This window comes from Cyprinus carpio, chromosome A15 (genome assembly GCF_018340385.1).
Source record: "Cyprinus carpio isolate SPL01 chromosome A15, ASM1834038v1, whole genome shotgun sequence".
In the NCBI taxonomy this organism is placed as follows: Eukaryota; Metazoa; Chordata; class Actinopteri; order Cypriniformes; family Cyprinidae; genus Cyprinus; species Cyprinus carpio.
Window position 1 is genome coordinate 9,490,566 of NC_056586.1, and position 17,819 is coordinate 9,508,384.

At 36.0% G+C, this 17,819-nt stretch overlaps 1 protein-coding gene across 1 annotated transcript; it reads right to left on the minus strand.

Annotated features, from left to right (window-relative positions):
• Positions 1-1,089: 1,089 nt before the first annotated feature.
• On the minus strand, positions 1,090-17,630 carry LOC109103816 (calmodulin-1). The gene is made up of 6 exons (XM_042770941.1): positions 17,473-17,630; positions 10,667-10,697; positions 8,342-8,485; positions 7,563-7,669; positions 5,087-5,222; positions 1,090-2,692 (listed from the first exon to the last, which is right to left on the minus strand). Exons 1-6 carry the CDS (start codon positions 17,473-17,475, stop codon positions 2,664-2,666), a joined length of 450 nt encoding a protein of 149 aa, XP_042626875.1. The 5' UTR covers positions 17,476-17,630; the 3' UTR covers positions 1,090-2,663.
• Positions 17,631-17,819: the final 189 nt, after the last annotated feature.

The following is a 17,819-nucleotide window of genomic DNA, read 5'->3' on the forward strand; positions in this document are numbered from 1 at the left end:
CTGAAGAGTAATGCAAAATAATGAACAGGTATAACAATGGCGCCATCAACTGTCCAGCTTGTGTTTCACTCCCAATCACATCTAGTGCAGTGGTTCTCTTCCTTTTTCGACAACACTATGTGATGCATTGAGAAAATTGAAAACTAAAATAATTATAATTAAAACAATTCAATTTCAAAATTTCAGAAGTTCTGGGAGCTGAATGTTCTTCAGGGTTCCCACGTTTGAACCAATAAAGTTACATTACTCTACCAATTTGTGATTTACTAGATAATGGGAACAAAGGATAAGATTTGTAAAAAATATTTTTTTTTTTACTCCCAAAATCTACAATACTTAAAAATAAAGGTTCCAAAGTTTTTTTTTGTTTTTATTTTACAGCGATGTACACCATTTTTGGAAACCATTCATGTTAAAGAGCCATATTTCCATAGTGTGAAGGACATTTTAAGAACCTTTTTCCACTATCACTATAAAATACCTCTTGTTCAATGAAAAAGGTCCATGGATGTTAAAGGTTCTTCTTGGAACCATAGAAGGCAGAAAAAAAAAAAAAACTTTATTTTTAAAAGTAAATAAAATATTTTAGAGCTCATCTTAAATACCTCATTTATATTCAGATAGAATATGAACGCAGGAGAGACCTGGATCTTCAAATAAATAAATACAAATAAATAAATAAATAACCCAAAAATTGCTCAAGGCCCCAGGCCATTATTAATGATTTAACTGCTTTTCATATGTAGGTCTTGTGACGTCTTGCTTTGTAAATTGTTAGGTTTCTAATATGCATTTTCAATAAAACATCTTAAAATAGTAAAAGTGCAAATGAGGTTCTTCTGAGTTCTTCTGAGTGAACCAATCATGGCAGCACATAATTAAAAAGGCAAATCACTGTATTTCAGGTCTTATGCAAAAGGGAAATGTAGGTGCGTCTCTATTTAACCCCAGATTACAGCTACATCCAGCAGAACTCCCAAATATAGTTCAGAGAGACCTATCGGGTGAGTGAGCAGATTAGCTTGGAGCTGATGACAAAACCTAACAAGTCGCAGTTGCATATGACAACATGAACAACAAACACAGAAGTGTATGCATAAACATACTGTATACATTTATTTTTTATTGGAAAACACCGATACATATTTCACATATTATCCATACAGATTTCACATATTGAGTATTCCCAGTCCGGTCGCTCATTTTCAAACCCTGCTAATGCAAAACTGTCAAAACAGTCCAGAACAGAGTAAGATATGCTATGTAAAGCTCTTCCAGAGGAGTAATACATTTTGGCTAGAAAAAATAAATAACCCAATTATTAGACCAATAACAAGCCCTTCATAGTCTTACTAGCAACATAATTCTTTTTGCCCATCAAAATAACCAACATTCCAGTTTCACCTTCATCGGTCGTCTTGCAAGCAGAGCGTAAATGAAATTTGGAGCACTTGACAACAAGAGGTTCTGACAAACTCACGAGAGCAAGAGACAAATGAGCCAGAAAAGCAGCAGCAGCAGGTTCCTCTTCTGTGGTTGAATGTATAACCTACACCAAAGTGCAAATATATAGATATTTGTGTGTATATTCATAGATTGATAACATAATTCTTAATTGACTACGAGATCTCTTGCAAGAAAGTTGAGGTTTACGAGTATTATGGCACATTTCAAGACCATGGATCAAACAAAAGTCACAGACCTAACTAGAATAACAATAGGCAATGCAAAGTTTTACCAGACGTTAATATTGGAGAACAGTACATTTAGAAAGCATTATGCATTATGATAGCATGATGATTATCTATGTAACTATATACTTGACAGTTATGCTATTTGTGTTATTCTGTCACATTTCAATTCTGCTATACATACTTTGCATCTCCACGCTCCTACGAAGTTTGAAGTCATCAAAGATAAAACCCACATTAACATAAAGGTTTAAAACCAGCTGACAGAAACCACTGGCTCGTGCCTCAAGTACATGCCTTATAGCCTATAAAGACACTCTTCAAGTCGTACGCTGCCATTAAACCGCAGTTATACAGAGTATGAGCATGATGTCGGGTTTTTACAATATGTACGTCTTCATAAACATCCAGTTTTGTTCCGTTTGGAGTTTTAAACAGGAGAAGGCAATATGCAAAAGCATGACTTCACCAAAGGGTTACACGTAGTTGTTTTTGCTCAGTTTGTATTGAAGGCAGCACTGTGACCCTGGACAATTTACCACAATGTTTTAGCATTATTATATATTTTCTATTTTAATTTACTCTATTTTTGAGCGATGAAATAACACTCATGAAAGGAGGTGTTCTCAGCATTTAAACACTTGACTTCAACTCGTGTGCGACTAAAGTGACGTTCTGTCCTCAAAATTTTTGTCAGGTCTGGAGACGTTTGCTCCAAAAGGGCTCATGCAGTTATGCTTGGTCCATTCACTTCTGCTGGGACAATTCTGCTAGTATTTTTCACAAATTGCTTTTGAAATTTAATTTAATTTTTTTTTTTTAAATTTTTTGGTAAGAGATCAAAGAATTAGAAATTCTAACACTCTCTGAAGTAAATTTTTGACTTTTTTTCTTTTTCTTTTTAAAGACAGAGTGATCTTTGTAGGACAAGCAATGTAAGAGAGAAAGATAGATGCAGGATAAGCCAATCCTTCACTTTGCAGTCATCATCTGGACAAACTCTGTGAACAAAGATAGAAAAACAGATAATAGTAATGGTGATTCCTAAAACAGACCAATTTAAAAAAATAAAATAAATAAATAAATATTATATATAAAATATTGAGATTTATACATCATCTGAAACCTGAATAAATAAGCTTTCCATTGATGTATGGTTTATTAGGATAGTTTATAAGTTTAATTTGAACTATTTGAATATCTGGAATCTAAGTGTTAGCAATGCATATTACTAATCAAACATTAAGTTCTGATATATTTACGGTAGGAAATTTACAAAATATCTCCATTGAACATGATCTTTACTTAATGTCCTAATGATTTTTGGCATAAAAGAAAAATCTATAATTTTGACCCATACAATGTATTTTTGCCTATTGCTACAAACAAACAAACAAATAAATAAATAAATCAGGGCTCCAAAAAAAAAAAAAAAAAAAAAAAAAAAAAAAAAGAAGCCATTGGCTCCTATACAAAAAAATATACAGAATAAACATGTTTTATTTATTTTACTATTATTATTTATTGCTTACATTTTAACATTTCAATCATACTGTCATGTGTTTAGGTCTCATCTTTTCTTGACTTTATCAGGATTTTAATCCATCTTGTAGATGAATTGGGAACTAATTAAATTAAATTAAATTAAATTAAATTAAATTAAATTAAAAATTAAATTTATGCATTTAGCAGACGCTTTTATCCAAAGCAAATTACAAAAGCGAATTACAGTGCATTCAGGCTATCAATTTATCAACTAATGTTCACTTAAAGTAGGAACTAAATGTGTTTTCCAACTTGGAATATACAGTCACAAATAATTGTTTATTACACAGAACTTGTACCAATATCAAGGACCATAAGCATCACTTGGCCACTGAGTGTAGTTTGGGCTCCTCCTCAATGAATCCTGTACATGTTGTCATATACTCTTTAAAATAAAGGTGCTTCATAATGCCATAGAAGAACCTTTTTGTCTAAATGATTTCATACAGAACCTTTAACATCTGAAGAACCTTTCCATTTCACAAAAGGTTCTTTGTGGCGAAAGAAGGTTCTTTAGATTATAAAAAGTTGAGAAAGAGATGGTTCTTTAAAGAACCTTTGACTGAATGGTTCTTTGTGGAACCAAAAATGGTTCTGTGAAGAACCTTTAAAGCACTTTTATTTTTTAAGAGTGTATGTCTTTCACACTTTTCAGTAAAATGCAATTTTATAGGAGGAGTTAAATCATGCAGACAACAGGTTAAGTAAAAATATGAATATGCAATAAGCGCATAAATATAGCAAAATGCTCCTCTTTATAGTTATTTTTCAAGTTGACTGATGAGTTCATGGACACTTAATGGTTATTCTGAGGTAAATGTATATTACGGGTTGCAATGTTTACAAGCTTTACACGTTTCGTGCAGTTTGAAACACTGAATGAGATTTTTTACACGAGGCATTGCAGTAAGTTGTCCTGTAGGCTCTCTTATAAAATAGCCTGCCATTTGATGTAAATTCATGTTCATTATGTACTATAGTAGCAAAGAGAAAGTTTAAATGGGTTCACTTTCCCTTGAACTGAGACGCTAAATCAATCACGCCTGCTGCATTAAAGAGAACCAAAACTGTATTTATTGTTTGAATTTCGTTATGAATTTGAAATAATTTTAAAGCTGAATAATTTACCTTTATTCCACACTGCTCTGTCCCTTCTATTAGAAACAGGCTGATCATTTCCTTATTTTATGGAGCCCCTCCCTCAGAAATAGGCTATGGGCTCTGATTGGTTAGCTAGCCCAGTGTGTTGTGATTGGCTAAACTGCCTCTAGTGCACTTCTAAACGTCCCGGCCCTCACCGGCATGTGCTCCGGTTGTATAGTAAACAACGGCGTCTTAATATCGCTTATCAGTTTAAGCCTGATCGAAAAGCAGAGGATATTATTGAAGAGGATTGTGCAGAACCTGTGCAAGCATAGCTTTTAATGGTAGGCCTAAGTTTTTTGTTTGCTGTTGTCTCATACTTTTAGATACGCTGTTATTTGAAAATGCTACTGCTTATGTTAGCTTTTAATATACGGTTTTATCCTGATTAAAGGTTTAATACAGTATTGCAACTTCACGTGCGTCCATGTTTAATGCTTCTTATAGCTATGTGAAAATAAGTGTATAATTGTAACAGTTCATTGCTAGAGCTAAGCTGAATGAGAGAGAGAGGCAGTTGGAGAGAAGGGGGACGTGTGGAACAGTATTAAGAACCCCTGCTTAAGAACATTGATTTTGAAACTTGTGAATCCATTAGAATCGTTAGAAGACAGAATCGGGATTCATATATGAATAGATTTTTCCGTGCACCTCTAGTTTTCTCTTCCTCTTCTCTAAAGCAGCGCAGCATGGCTTCAGCAGCTCACCTTCATAGTTGACCTGTCCATCTCCATCAATATCTGCCTCTCGGATCATCTCATCCACTTCCTCATCTGTCAACTTCTCCCCCAGATTGGTCATGACATGACGGAGCTCGGCTGCACTGATGTAGCCATTTCCATCCTGAGAAGAGAATATTATGCACATCAGGTTCATATTTTTTGTTATGTAGTGTAAATATTGCTTTTGACCTCCAGGTTAAGGTTAAAATGAACCAAATGCAACAACAACAACAACAAAAAAAAAGATAAATTGGACATCTGCAAGCATTAATTATACAGCATCTACTATAAACTGCTGAAATGCTACAAATTTTCAACACGCCTACGAAAGGCTGTTCTAACCAGGGATGTGCAAGAGCACTGGCTCTGCACCAACCGGTCAGCTACTGCACACACTAATGAAATTACTCAGACTGATTTCCCTTTGCCTGCCACGAGCATCAGTTTCTCACTGAAACCCTTCTAAATCTCTCTGTCACATATAAATGCACTGGCTGTCACTGTGGTTATGCGATGTTGAGATGGTGACAAGTAATGGCGTGCGTTTTCAGACAACCAAATGTGCGGCGATATTTTGATTCTAACAGGTATTTTTGTCATGCATGCCACTGTTGAGGATCCAGTTTCATGATGAAAAAAGTAGCTTTTAGAAACTTGCCTCTGTGCCAGCAGGCTAAAAGCACTGAAATACTCTTGGCAAAGTTCTTCATTGTTCTTCACTCAGGGTAAACAGACATTTTAAATAGATGCGCAACATTATACCGTTTGTGAAAATTCCAATGTATTTAGATGAGTAGACAGCACTCTAGTGTATTCAGTGTTTTTACTGGTGTCTGAATGACAGCGTGAACAATTGAAAAGAATTTTATGTCAAAGAAGGCGGAGATTTAGACCACACCCACTAATAAGCAATGGTTATTATTAATCAAAAAGCATGCCTAATTAATTACAATAATGAAACTTATACAATTTAACATTTATTAAACGTTTAGCAAAAAATAAATTTTTAGGGCCCTATGAAATATGCTTTTTTCCTCACATTCTGTTTTATTGTTACCAAATTCTGTTTAAGCATGTCTACTTATTTCAATGCATAAAAACAACTTAATTTATAAGATTGAGAAATTCTGTGTTGTGTGAAGGCATAAAATTAATTTATTTTTTAATCAAATGAAAGTTAAACAAACTCTTTAATTTTTTGGCAAACAAAGGGGATTTACAATTAAAATTAAAACATGGAAGAAATTTTGTGATCATTCCTTTAAAAAAAGTTGTAATAAATTTATTACTAACAGTACATGTAGTAGTGCTACATAAGTTCTACTAGATATCTAATAGATATATATTTCTGACAATTTTTTCCAAGTTAAACCAAACTTTTATTTTGACGGGTTGCCATGAGGACCTTTAAGTTTCTGTGTGTATGTGATATGACGACAGTTTTTCTCAAACAAACCAAATTTTTTTTTTTAAATGCTCATGAAGTGACTCTCAGAGCAGTTCTGGGGATGTTGTTCATGTGTTTATGTCCTCATTTAGTGAAACAACAGGTGCTAAAATCACGCGCATCACACGTGCTTCAGTGTGTGTATAGTAGATGACACCACGTGTCAGCGCCTTTCATTCACACAGAGACATGCAGAACATGCAGGGGTCATACTAAAAATAGTCACATGAAACAAAAATGTGATTTATGTTATACTGATTTATTTTATATTTATACTGACTTATTTTATTTGATTACGTGTTTGGTGTTTAAGTATCTGGCTATAAAATGGTCATCCCAAGTTCAAAGCATGTGGAGAAGCAGTTAAGAGAACCCAAAATATACATTTACATTTAATCATTTAGCAGATGCTTTTATCCAAAGCGACTTACAAATGAGAAGAACATTAGAAGCAATCAGACGAACAAGAGAGCAACAGTTTGCAAGTGCAGTGACAAGTCTCAGTTAGTCTAGCACAGTACACATAACTAGTTTTTTTATTATTAATAGAATAGAATAGAATAGAATAGAATAGGTAAGTGCTAGTATTAGTTCATCAGGTGCTGGTGAAAAAGATGTGTCTTTGCTACTGAAGCTGTTTCAAGCACTCTCTTATGCCAGCGGCCTGATGCAGCCTGTGCCTACATGGTGAATAATCTCACCCACTGTCTGGAAAACGCACCTGTGCAGTTCTTACGTAAACACTTCACACGCTAGCAGCTACATGGTTTCAAAATCAGCTAACCAGTGGGTTGCCTGGATGACTAGTCAACTGATCGTTTTCAAGGAAGCCTTGTATATTTCAGTTGGTTTAGGGTTCACCTGACTCTAAGATGCTGTTTACAATGACACATTCTTGTGTTCAAGAGCAGCTACCCCGTACATTCATTAAGATTCTTCAAGATTAAATTTCATGGATCAGTTCAGTGCTTCATCAGGTTTCATCAGCTGCTGTTAACGGTGACATTTCCTCACCTTATCAAAGACTCTGAAAGCTTCTCGGATTTCCTCTTCACTGTCCGTGTCCTTCATTTTCCTCGCCATCATGGTTAGGAACTCTGGGAAGTCTATAGTTCCGTTGCCTGTGGGCAGACCGTACCATATTGTTGCCATAAACCACAATATTAAATGGAAATGAAAAAACTTCCACCAGTGCGTCTGCATGAGGCTGTAGACAAAGCTTCGTTGCCATGAACAAGCTCATGTCGAGATCTTCCAGAGAAGTGCTCGTTCTAGAAGCCTGCTAACTTCCAAACAAAACCTTGTTACCTGATGGACTGATATAAACATCAAGCAAATCAGAATGGATTTTCTGACAGCTCATCATTTTGATGTGTAATATGTATCGGGTGGTCTGTGAACGGTCTGAGGGCTCTCTATGGGCATGCAGACGGAGGGTGAGACCAACCATCTGAGCACTTTGGACTCACAGGGTGTTAATCTGCCCTCCTGAGAAAGACACTTAACACCAGCTTGATCTAGGACAGCAGTGTCCAATCCTGCTCCTGCAGAGTTTAGCTCCAGGATGTTTCTAGTAATCCTGAAAACCCTCATTAGCTGGATCAGGTGTGTTTAATTAAGATTGGAGCTAAACTCTGCAGTATAGTGGACCTCCTTGATCTAGGGGGTGCTGTATTGTACTTAGCTGCTACATAAGAAGCCACATAACTTTACCTGACTAAACTAAAGCACGTATAGTATCAAACAGAAAGGACAGCAGAACTGTGGAAAGTTGTAAGTGTTTGTAGTCTTACCATCAGCATCTACCTCGTTGATCATGTCCTGCAGCTCGGCCTCAGTGGGGTTCTGACCCAATGAGCGCATCACTGTGCCCAATTCTTTGGTGGTAATGGTGCCATCGCCATCTTTGTCGAAAAGTGAAAACGCCTCCTTGAACTCTGTTTTGAATTACAAACATGTAAGTACCGTACATGTACTTTTCTGAAGTCCAAGCAACTCTTAAAACAGAGGGCACAGGAATACTTTTGCAGTAAATAGCTTTCAGTATAGAATACTACTAGTAGGGCCTATTTATTCCAAACCATTTACAAAAACCACAATAAAACTTTTCAATTTCCAGTTTCGATTCCAATGTGATTAAATAATGATGTCAAACATTTATCCTGTGTCTCTTTTTTGCAAACCATTTATTTGGACCTGAATACCATGAACAAAACTTAACAAGCTACATAAAAACTGGACTCTTTAAGAGCTGTTTGTGTGCAAAATAGAACTGCAAGACTATGAAAAAAAAAATCTTTTTTTTTCTTCTTTACATTACTGGATAAATCAGCATTCTTGAATGAATTTCGTGTATGATTCAAAGTCAAACACATTTTAACAGCTCCTTTTCGCCACCTACTGGCATAATGTAATCGACAAATCTTTATTTGAAGTGTCAAATTACATTCAAAAGGTGATTTACTCTATTTTAATCGCTACCATACACATCATACACACAGTTTATATCTGAACTATACACTTTAATCCCAGTACTTCTTTGATTTGAATGTTTGTAAAACAGAAATAATGATACTGTGTGGCAGAAAAGACTTTGAAGCCGTTTCATTCATAACAGATGACAGCTGCTCTCTTTAGGACAACAGCAGTGCGAACGCAGATTTAAATGTTCAAAACACACAGATGTGATCGTACTCTGCACGAACCAAGTGATCACAACATTGATCGCACGTCAAAGGTTGAGGAATGAAACAGAGGAATCATTGTAATTTAGGAATAGAATTACGTTGGTGTTTGAATCGTGTTAAAGTGCTTTGCATGTTGGTGGTGACACCTCTCTTGCAACATGTTTAGTTATCACAGATATTATAACTTACTTAGCTTTTTTGGCTTCTGATCACAAATGTAGCCAAACTTTGAGTGCTTCGATTAGTGAGCAAAGCCCTGGCAGATCGCTAGGTCCGGTCCTCACAGATGAATAAGAAGAAAAAAAAAAAAACATAGGAATCGATAGGCGGAATCGAAATTTTTATTTGACAACAAGTATCCAATTCCTGACCTTAAGTATCTGATTCTGGAATCTGAATCAATTTTCGATTCCCAACCCTACTAGCAGTATATAAACTTTTCAGTTTTTATTAGGGATGTAAGGATGCACCCCGAGCCGGTTGAAAATTTATGAAAATATGTGATGATTCATACAACTGGGGAGAAGGTTTATATAAATGTATCTCTAAGGGGAACTGACTGTCTTTAGAAAAGTTCAAATGGTATTTTGTTTTCATCTTGCCTCTGTATAATGCATATTAAAATAGTATTTATAAGCACATTGCTGCTTTGTTCACAGCAGTAACCAAGGAAACGCTGTATCGCCACTGTACTGGGTAGGGTTGCACCAGCCATTCATAAGTTCTTAAATTAGAACGTTAAAGGGGTCACATGATGTTGCTAAAAAGAACATTATTTTGTGTTTTGTGTAAACGCCACCTTCTGTCAGAGAGTGAACTGGTGTTCTCATGCAGCACATCTGCTTTTTTTGTTTCATTCAGATATGTTTTGTGTAGTATAGTTTCATGAAGCTAAAGTCAGACCATTCTGTTTTCGCTTCAAATTGCAGAATTTATACAATCTAATTTAAATTTAAACTGCTTATTCTGCATGTATGCAGCATCTTTGTTTGGGTTGTGATTAAAATTGCCTCTCATTTTAAACGCAAAGAGCACAGCCAAAGCGTTTATATGAAGAGATTTCTTTTATTTGTATTTATTTGATTTGGCATTAAAATTTCAATTTAGTTTTGTTGTTTGACATTTCAATTTCACAAAGAAATGTACATTGTATTTGTAATAAAAGGGCACCTTTTCATTTATAATTTATCAAAAAATAATACTGAAAATATGGCAGTGGAGTCAAAGTCAAGAGTCAAGTGTTACTTCACAGTGAATCTCAAGGAATATCAGCGGCAGTGAATTAATGTCAGCCCATCCTTTATGAAGTTGCTTTGAGTCATAACATGTTCTTGATGCTGCAATATGGTGTGTGTGTACTTATGTTGTCATGTGTGACAGTTTTATTGCCATTAGTGACCATTCTGAAGCTGACCATCAGAGTTCACTCACCAGCGATCTGTTCCTCGGTCAGCTGATCTGCCTGAATTGAAAAAAAGAGGGAGAGAAAGAGGAAGTCAATCAGCTCAGTGCCACATCACTATCAGACAAGCTCCAGTTTTGCAGTGTTCGCACACACACACACCTCTGACTAAATGAGTATAATGAAGGACATGCATAAAAATACTCCTTTAAAAATATCCACCACAGTTATAATTAGACAGTACCACTTAGGGGGTCATGAATGCGACACACTTAAAATGATTGCGCTTCTCTCTGACACAGAGTTCATTATTCAATTATTAAAGAGGAGAGGATTCATCTGTAAACGTGATTCACTCGGCGTGATTCAGCTGTGTCTTTTCTGTGAGGAGCCAGCAGAACATGCTCCCTCGTATTCAAGGGTGGGTGATTCATAAAGCTTGGAGCTTAAAAATGGACAGGGTGTAAAATGATTTATAATGAAACAGCAGACATGGCTCTGACTCATCCACATACGAGGCAGTGACACAGGCTTTAATACATTAGGCTCAACATTTGTGAGATGAGAAAATTACTGATATAAATGTCAATAAATATCTCAATAACAGGAGGACACAGCAAAACACAAGATACACACCTGGGAGTAAACAAATTGTGTACTGTAAAAGTCCAACAGGAAATTGTGCTGCCTAAATTATAGCATGGGTCAATGACATGAGGCTCTATTAATTATTAAAAAATAAAAAAATAAAAAAGAAGCAACTTATACAATTCAGGCATGTGATCAGCTAGAGACAAAAAAGAAGGAAAATCGGACCACGCCCCCAGCACTCATTATTAAAAATATATATTTTGGCACATTAAAAGATATATCTTATATTGTAAAAATACATACTGTCCTTTAAAAAATAAAAAGCAACATTTAACTATCATGACAACAATATAATAATATATTATAATGAAGTACTATAATATATTATAGTAAAGTATATAGAATTGTTATTATTAATAAAGTACCTGCCAAAAAAAAAACAAATTACAATTATTAATGATTTTGAAATAACTATCTTCCACCAATCAAGAATTAATTTGATTAAAATAAAATAAATTAAATTAATAATAACAACATTTAATAAATCATTTATTAAATGTCTTCACTCACTTTTTGTCACTTTCATGCATGACGAATAAAATAATAATTTCTTTTTTTTAAATCTTATACAAATGTTTAAGTGGTATCATTGTTTCCACAAAAATATTAAGCAGCAAAACTGTTTTTAACATTGATAATGAGAAATGTTTCTTGAGCAGCAAATCAGCATATTAGAATGATTTCTGAAGGATCATGTGACACTGAAACTTCTCTTTGTAAACAACAACAGATTTCAACAACAAACGTTTCTAGGACAAATGTTGCTTTCCCAAATGCAAATTAAAGTGGCTCAAACCAAGAGCAGCACTAACAGTGAATCAAAACCAAAAACAGTACTGTAACAGCAGACATGTAGCGCATCACACGACAGCCTATTATATAATTACATCACAACCGTTTTGAATTTTATGACAGCACTACCAATCTCAAATTCTAACCTGCTTTCATAAAAAGTCACCGGGTCGAGTAATACGTTTCAGCGCTAATTCTGCTCGCATTTGGTGCTTTGAATAATTTGAATGCTTTAAATTGTCCTGCAGATGGCGCTGCGAGGCTCGTGCAGCGCTCTCAGGACCATTCCGTCCGTTATGTTTCTTTTCACAGTTTATTAGGTAATAGCTTAAGGCCATTTGCGCGAATTCAATCATCATGCAGTAACCAACCAACCCCTTTTAATCAATACAGTTCAACAGCTTCTATTTTATATTTTACATAAAATAAAATAATGTCATGTGGTGCGACCAACAAAGTCATGTTCCAAAAAACATACAGAAATGAAAACTAGGGCTGTCAAAAAAACGTTGCATTAGAATTTAAGACTTCGACCTTAACATAATATATATAATAAGGTAAATGTATATATTCTTATTTATTTATTTAAAGTATTTCTAAAGCAGTTGTTCTCAAAGTGTGGGGCGCACGAGTATTGCAGTGGGGCGCGCGGGCCATCAGCAGAAAAAAGAAAATAAAACAGTAAACAGCCAAAGGACGTAACTTCTAATAGGAGATGGATCGGTTTGTGAAAGGGAAGAGAAAAGCCACAGATGATGTCGCACAGACCCAGGCAGATGTTGGTCATTCAAAAGCTAAATGCAGAAAATATGATGAGGCATGGTTGGAAGTTCAACAAATCAGTCAATATACTACTGTGATTGTAGTTGTTTAATAAATACAAATAGTAGCATTAGAAAGAAATTTTAATTCAACATAAAAAATAAAAAAAATCACAAACATTTAGGCTTCAACAGCATAACATAATATGGAACATAAAAGCAGATAATTTGAGAAACACCTTTTTTTGTATTTTTTGTTACCAACTGTCTTCAAAATACCTTATTTTATGTTATGCAAAAGAAAGCAAGTCATTCAGGTTTGAAATGACGTGAAGGTAAGTAAATGATGACAGAATTTATTAATTTTTTGGTGAACTATCCCTTTAATGTTTATATAACTTTTTTCTTCTTTTTTTTTAAATGAATGAAATGATACTCAAAGAAACTAAAACTGCCAGTAGGTGGCCTTAAATGTCTTTCAAATGAGTCATTCCTTCTATTCGTTTAAACGGCGGATTCATTCAGGAATTAAGTAAACGGCTCTCTCTATGTAACGATTCACCGCGAGCTGGTTGAAAATCTCTAGAAATGTGTGACGATTCAAATCAGTTGAGATGTTAAACGCACTGTGATAAATTTGGGGGTGGGTGTTTATATGAATGTATCTCTTAGGGGAACTGGCTGTCTTTAGATAAGTTTAGATCATATTATCTTTTCATCTCATCTCTGTATAAATGCATATTAAAGCAGTGTTCATAAGCACTGCACTGCTTTGTTTATAGCCAAGGAAACAATGTATTGTTGCTGTTCCATAACTAAGCGCCACCTGCTGTCTTTGTTTCATGCAGATATTTATGTAGTATAGCTTCACAAAACTAAAGTCAGAAAATCCTGTTTTTATTTTCTAATTTAATAATAATAATAATTCATAATCAATTTAGATTTAAAAAAAAAAACTGCTCATGCTGCATGTATTCAGCATCTTTGTTTGGATTGTGATTCAAATGCAGTGGTTGCCTCTAATTTTGAATGGAAAGAGCCCCGGCAAAGCCTTCGTTTACATGAAGAGTTTTTTTTGTCTGATTTATGTGATTTGATTTGGGGTTTGTTTTAAAATTTCAATTTAGTTTTGTTATTTGACATATTTCACAAAGAAAAATTAAGCATTTTGTCCAAGCAATAATAAAAGGACACCTTTTCATTAATAATTTGTCTTAAATCTAATTTGGTAAAAAAAATTACAAATTAAAATTAAAAAAAAAAAATTCGAAAATCGAATCATGAAATCAGTATTGTGAATCAAATTGTTAGTTGAGTGAATCGTTACCTCATAACCTCCAAATATTTTAATCACATTATTTCCAGATGAAGCGATCTTTAACAGACAACTTGCAGACGTACGTGTGCTATCTGGGAAAAGTCATGGGGTCTGACTCCCAAAAAATTTATCATACTTATGAATTAATATTTACTAAAAATAAATAAACACACTGCCATTCAAAGGTTTGGGGTAAAGGATTTTATGTTAACTAAAGTTTCTTGTGCTCAACAAGGCTTCAGTTATGTGGTCAAAAATAATGACTTATACTGTGTTTTTACGCGATGCATATTTTGCACGTCTCTCTTTGTTAACACACCTGATTCAGATAATCAGCTCGTTAGAAGTGAGCTCCGTGCATGAACTGACATGGTGCCTACACAGTGTTCATTGCTACCTACTCCCTGAGGAGGGGAAATCTGTTGAAGTTACCTCACTTCAGAACATTCATTCACGGATTTGCACTGCGCAACGTCTTCACACACGGACAAGTGTGACATCATATACCTCTGTAAATAAATACAATTTAAACTGACGTCTAAGTGAAACTACTTTGTTTGGCCTTCCAAAAGAGGACACAACTAGAAATCAGTGGTTAAGTTGTATTTACAACACTGTTCCAGAACAGTTCAACCCAAATATTCGAGTGTGTTCAGCACATTTTATGGGGGACTGTTTCCTGATCCTGGGAGAGAAGACTACAATGCCGGCTGTTCTGACTCACAGTCTGTAAGTACGTTTACATATGTAAAGGATTTGCCACTGATGATTCAAACGCAAGTTCTGAGCAGTGTAGAGCAGCGGTTCTCAATTCCAGTCCTTGCGCCTCCCTGCTCTGTATATTTTGTATGTTTCTCTTATTGCTTCAGACATTACGTTCTATTCGAACGTAAGTGCCCTGCGAAGTGGACATCACAGGATATTCCGCCATGATTCCAGTTTGAAGCGAACGTATATGTTCCATTCAAAGTGCAATGAAGTGACAAACATCATTAAGCTACGCAATATCGCGTTGATTATCGACGGCGATTCATCTGCGATAATGAACGCGATATTGCGTAGCTTTTCAGTGATCTACGGCTCTGTATATTAAATTCCGCTCCATTTGAAAGCAGGTGATGGCGATTTAGCGGTAATCAGGGAACCGGCTTTACTGACGAAATGCGCGTGACAATTGCATGCGATACATCGCCCAGCCCTAGTTTCACTTTCACAACAAAACAGCGTCTCCACAACATGGCGGAGGCAGCAACATCGTGAATCAAAGATTACGCCTTCTTTCTTTGCGTGATCATTCGGGCGGCGTTATGCAAATCTTCCCACATCGTGACGCAGACATGTGGGGACGTTTAAACAAGGCGTTTTAGGAGGGCGTGGAGGAGTCTTAACTTTTATAAAGAATATTTCTTTGGATTTGAGACTTTAGTCTTTGCAACTCTACAGACCTTCTTTATTCACCAAGAGCTTGTAACACTCCAAAGAGAAAGAAAAGCTTGAAATCGCATCATATGACCTCTTAAACTCAAACCTCAAACTTTTGAATGGTGCAATAATTATATACCTCAATATACATACATATATATACATATACATATATTACACACACACATATATACATACATGAAGTTCAAATGATGTTTTGCTTGGTTACACCAAATTAAATATGGAATACAAGTTTTACCCACACCAAATGAATCCAAAATGAGCACAAAGAGCACTAGTTGAATACAGTTTTCGTGATCATATGACCTCTCGTTTGCATAAATTTAACCTTTGCTCAACTCTGTCGTGGAAAGTGAAGAATAATAATCGAGATAATCGAGAAACAGCACTACCAAACGAAGAAATCTGTAACTCAAACTTTAGGCTAGAGCAAAGCAATGGAGGCCCTCCCTCAGACTGTGTCAGACATCAGGTGCACACATGCCCTCCAGGATCAGCGGCACGGATGGTTAAATGCCTGGTTTGGATGCAGGTGTGCTGCCGTCTCCGTTGCTTCCGGCTAACATATTCTGCGCGCTGCTTCTCAGACCCGCTACCGCATTTCAATGACTGCAGCAATTACTGTGGATTAAGTGGAGCATGAGAGGACAAATGTTTGTCATGCAACAAGAGTCCTCTCCGAGTTGCATTCCAATTTGATGAGCAAGAGCGGGCGCGTGCGTCTGCACTGCAGATCCAGTGTCAGCGTGTTGCTGCACCAGCTATGATTTGGTTCAATGCAGAGGGAAATGGGGGAGGGGGACAACTGGGATCCGTCACTGCAGTTCAGCCTGCTGCAATATGCAACCTCACTGTCCACTCAATTCATAATTATGCCTTAAACAGCTATATGATCATCTTGAGGCTGCGAGATGCTGAATCACATTTTTTTTTAACAACCGGTAGCAACAGCTACACTACATGTTGTAACTCTGGCCCATGCTAATGCAACAGAGAGACAGTCTCATATCCGCAGGAGGTTTGCAAACTTTTGTGCACGTTTGCGAACGTGCATGCAAAGCAAATATGGAGCAAGCTAAGAGACAAATTCTTTCTGAAATTAGGAGCTTGAGCGCATATGCTTTGCTGATAGTTATTTTTACACCGCCACGCCCACACTTATCCTTCTGTTAAAGGCAATGAGCTCAGCCCATGTAAAATTAGCAGCCAGTCACTGTTCACACATGGAGATGAGAAAAAACACTGCGTGAAGGCAACACGCATGATTCGTTACATACATAACTTGCAATAGTCATGCATCTTAGAGACACTCAACAGCTGTCAATGCCGTGGATTTTCACCATGCATGCGGTGCACTGCATTACAAATATGCATTTGCAACATCTAGACTCTATTGTGGCAAAACAAGCTAGTTTGTTTTAAAGAATATTCAAGAAACTTAGTATAGAACCTGGTGCGCAGGTGATTGACAGATTTCAGCTGGCGCGAGAGCAGTAGCGGGAGCGCGCTAAACTGCAACGTTATCAATTTATTCATTTATCCCTTTCTAAAATCTCTTTAAGACGAATTTATAGAGAATGGTATATGCTTCTCCTATAATATAGACAGCACATGTTGATGTGCATCTGTTAGATAGCGTTAACTGACTAATTAGCGGTTTGTTTAAATGAAATATCGATGTGTTGCGATGCATTTTCACTTTTACTAAACCTAAAATATGTGTCCCTTTGTGACATCATAAAACGGTAATAACAAAGCTTATATAATTGGTAAAACCGTTATTAGCTGTCAAACTGTCTGACAGGATGCTAAAATGGCTAAACCGTTAGCTAAAAAAGAAAAACCGACATAAACGTCAGGCTGTACTTACCATTCTTAAACAAAGGCCGTCCGATAAATATGTGTAAAATCAGCAGCAGGAAGCTGTGTGTTTTAAACGTGGACGTATAAACGCAGGATCTGCTCCTCTGTGTATGGATGTGAGTGAGTGACCCGCAGATTGAGGTGTAGTAATGCGCCGCCCGCCGCTGCGCACTGGCCTCATTTACACTGTATCCCTCCGCGCCAGCTTCTTCTCATTACCTCCAATTCCAAATGGTTTATCTTCTGCTTTAGTGGATTATAAACAGGGATGGGCAGTATTTCAGATACATGTATTTAAAATACGTGTTTGTAATACAAAATATTATTTTGTATTTTAAAGCCTTTGAAATATAA

What these genes read in the sequence shown, in the direction of transcription:
- LOC109103816 (XM_042770941.1), bottom strand. An exon ending in GACCGAGGAACAGATCGCTG is followed by an intron (nt 8,486 to 10,666) that starts GTGAGTGAACTC and finishes AATTCAAAACAG; the next exon opens with AGTTCAAGGAGGCGTTTTCA. An exon ending in CAACGAGGTAGATGCTGATG is followed by an intron (nt 7,670 to 8,341) that starts GTAAGACTACAA and finishes GTCTGCCCACAG; the next exon opens with GCAACGGAACTATAGACTTC.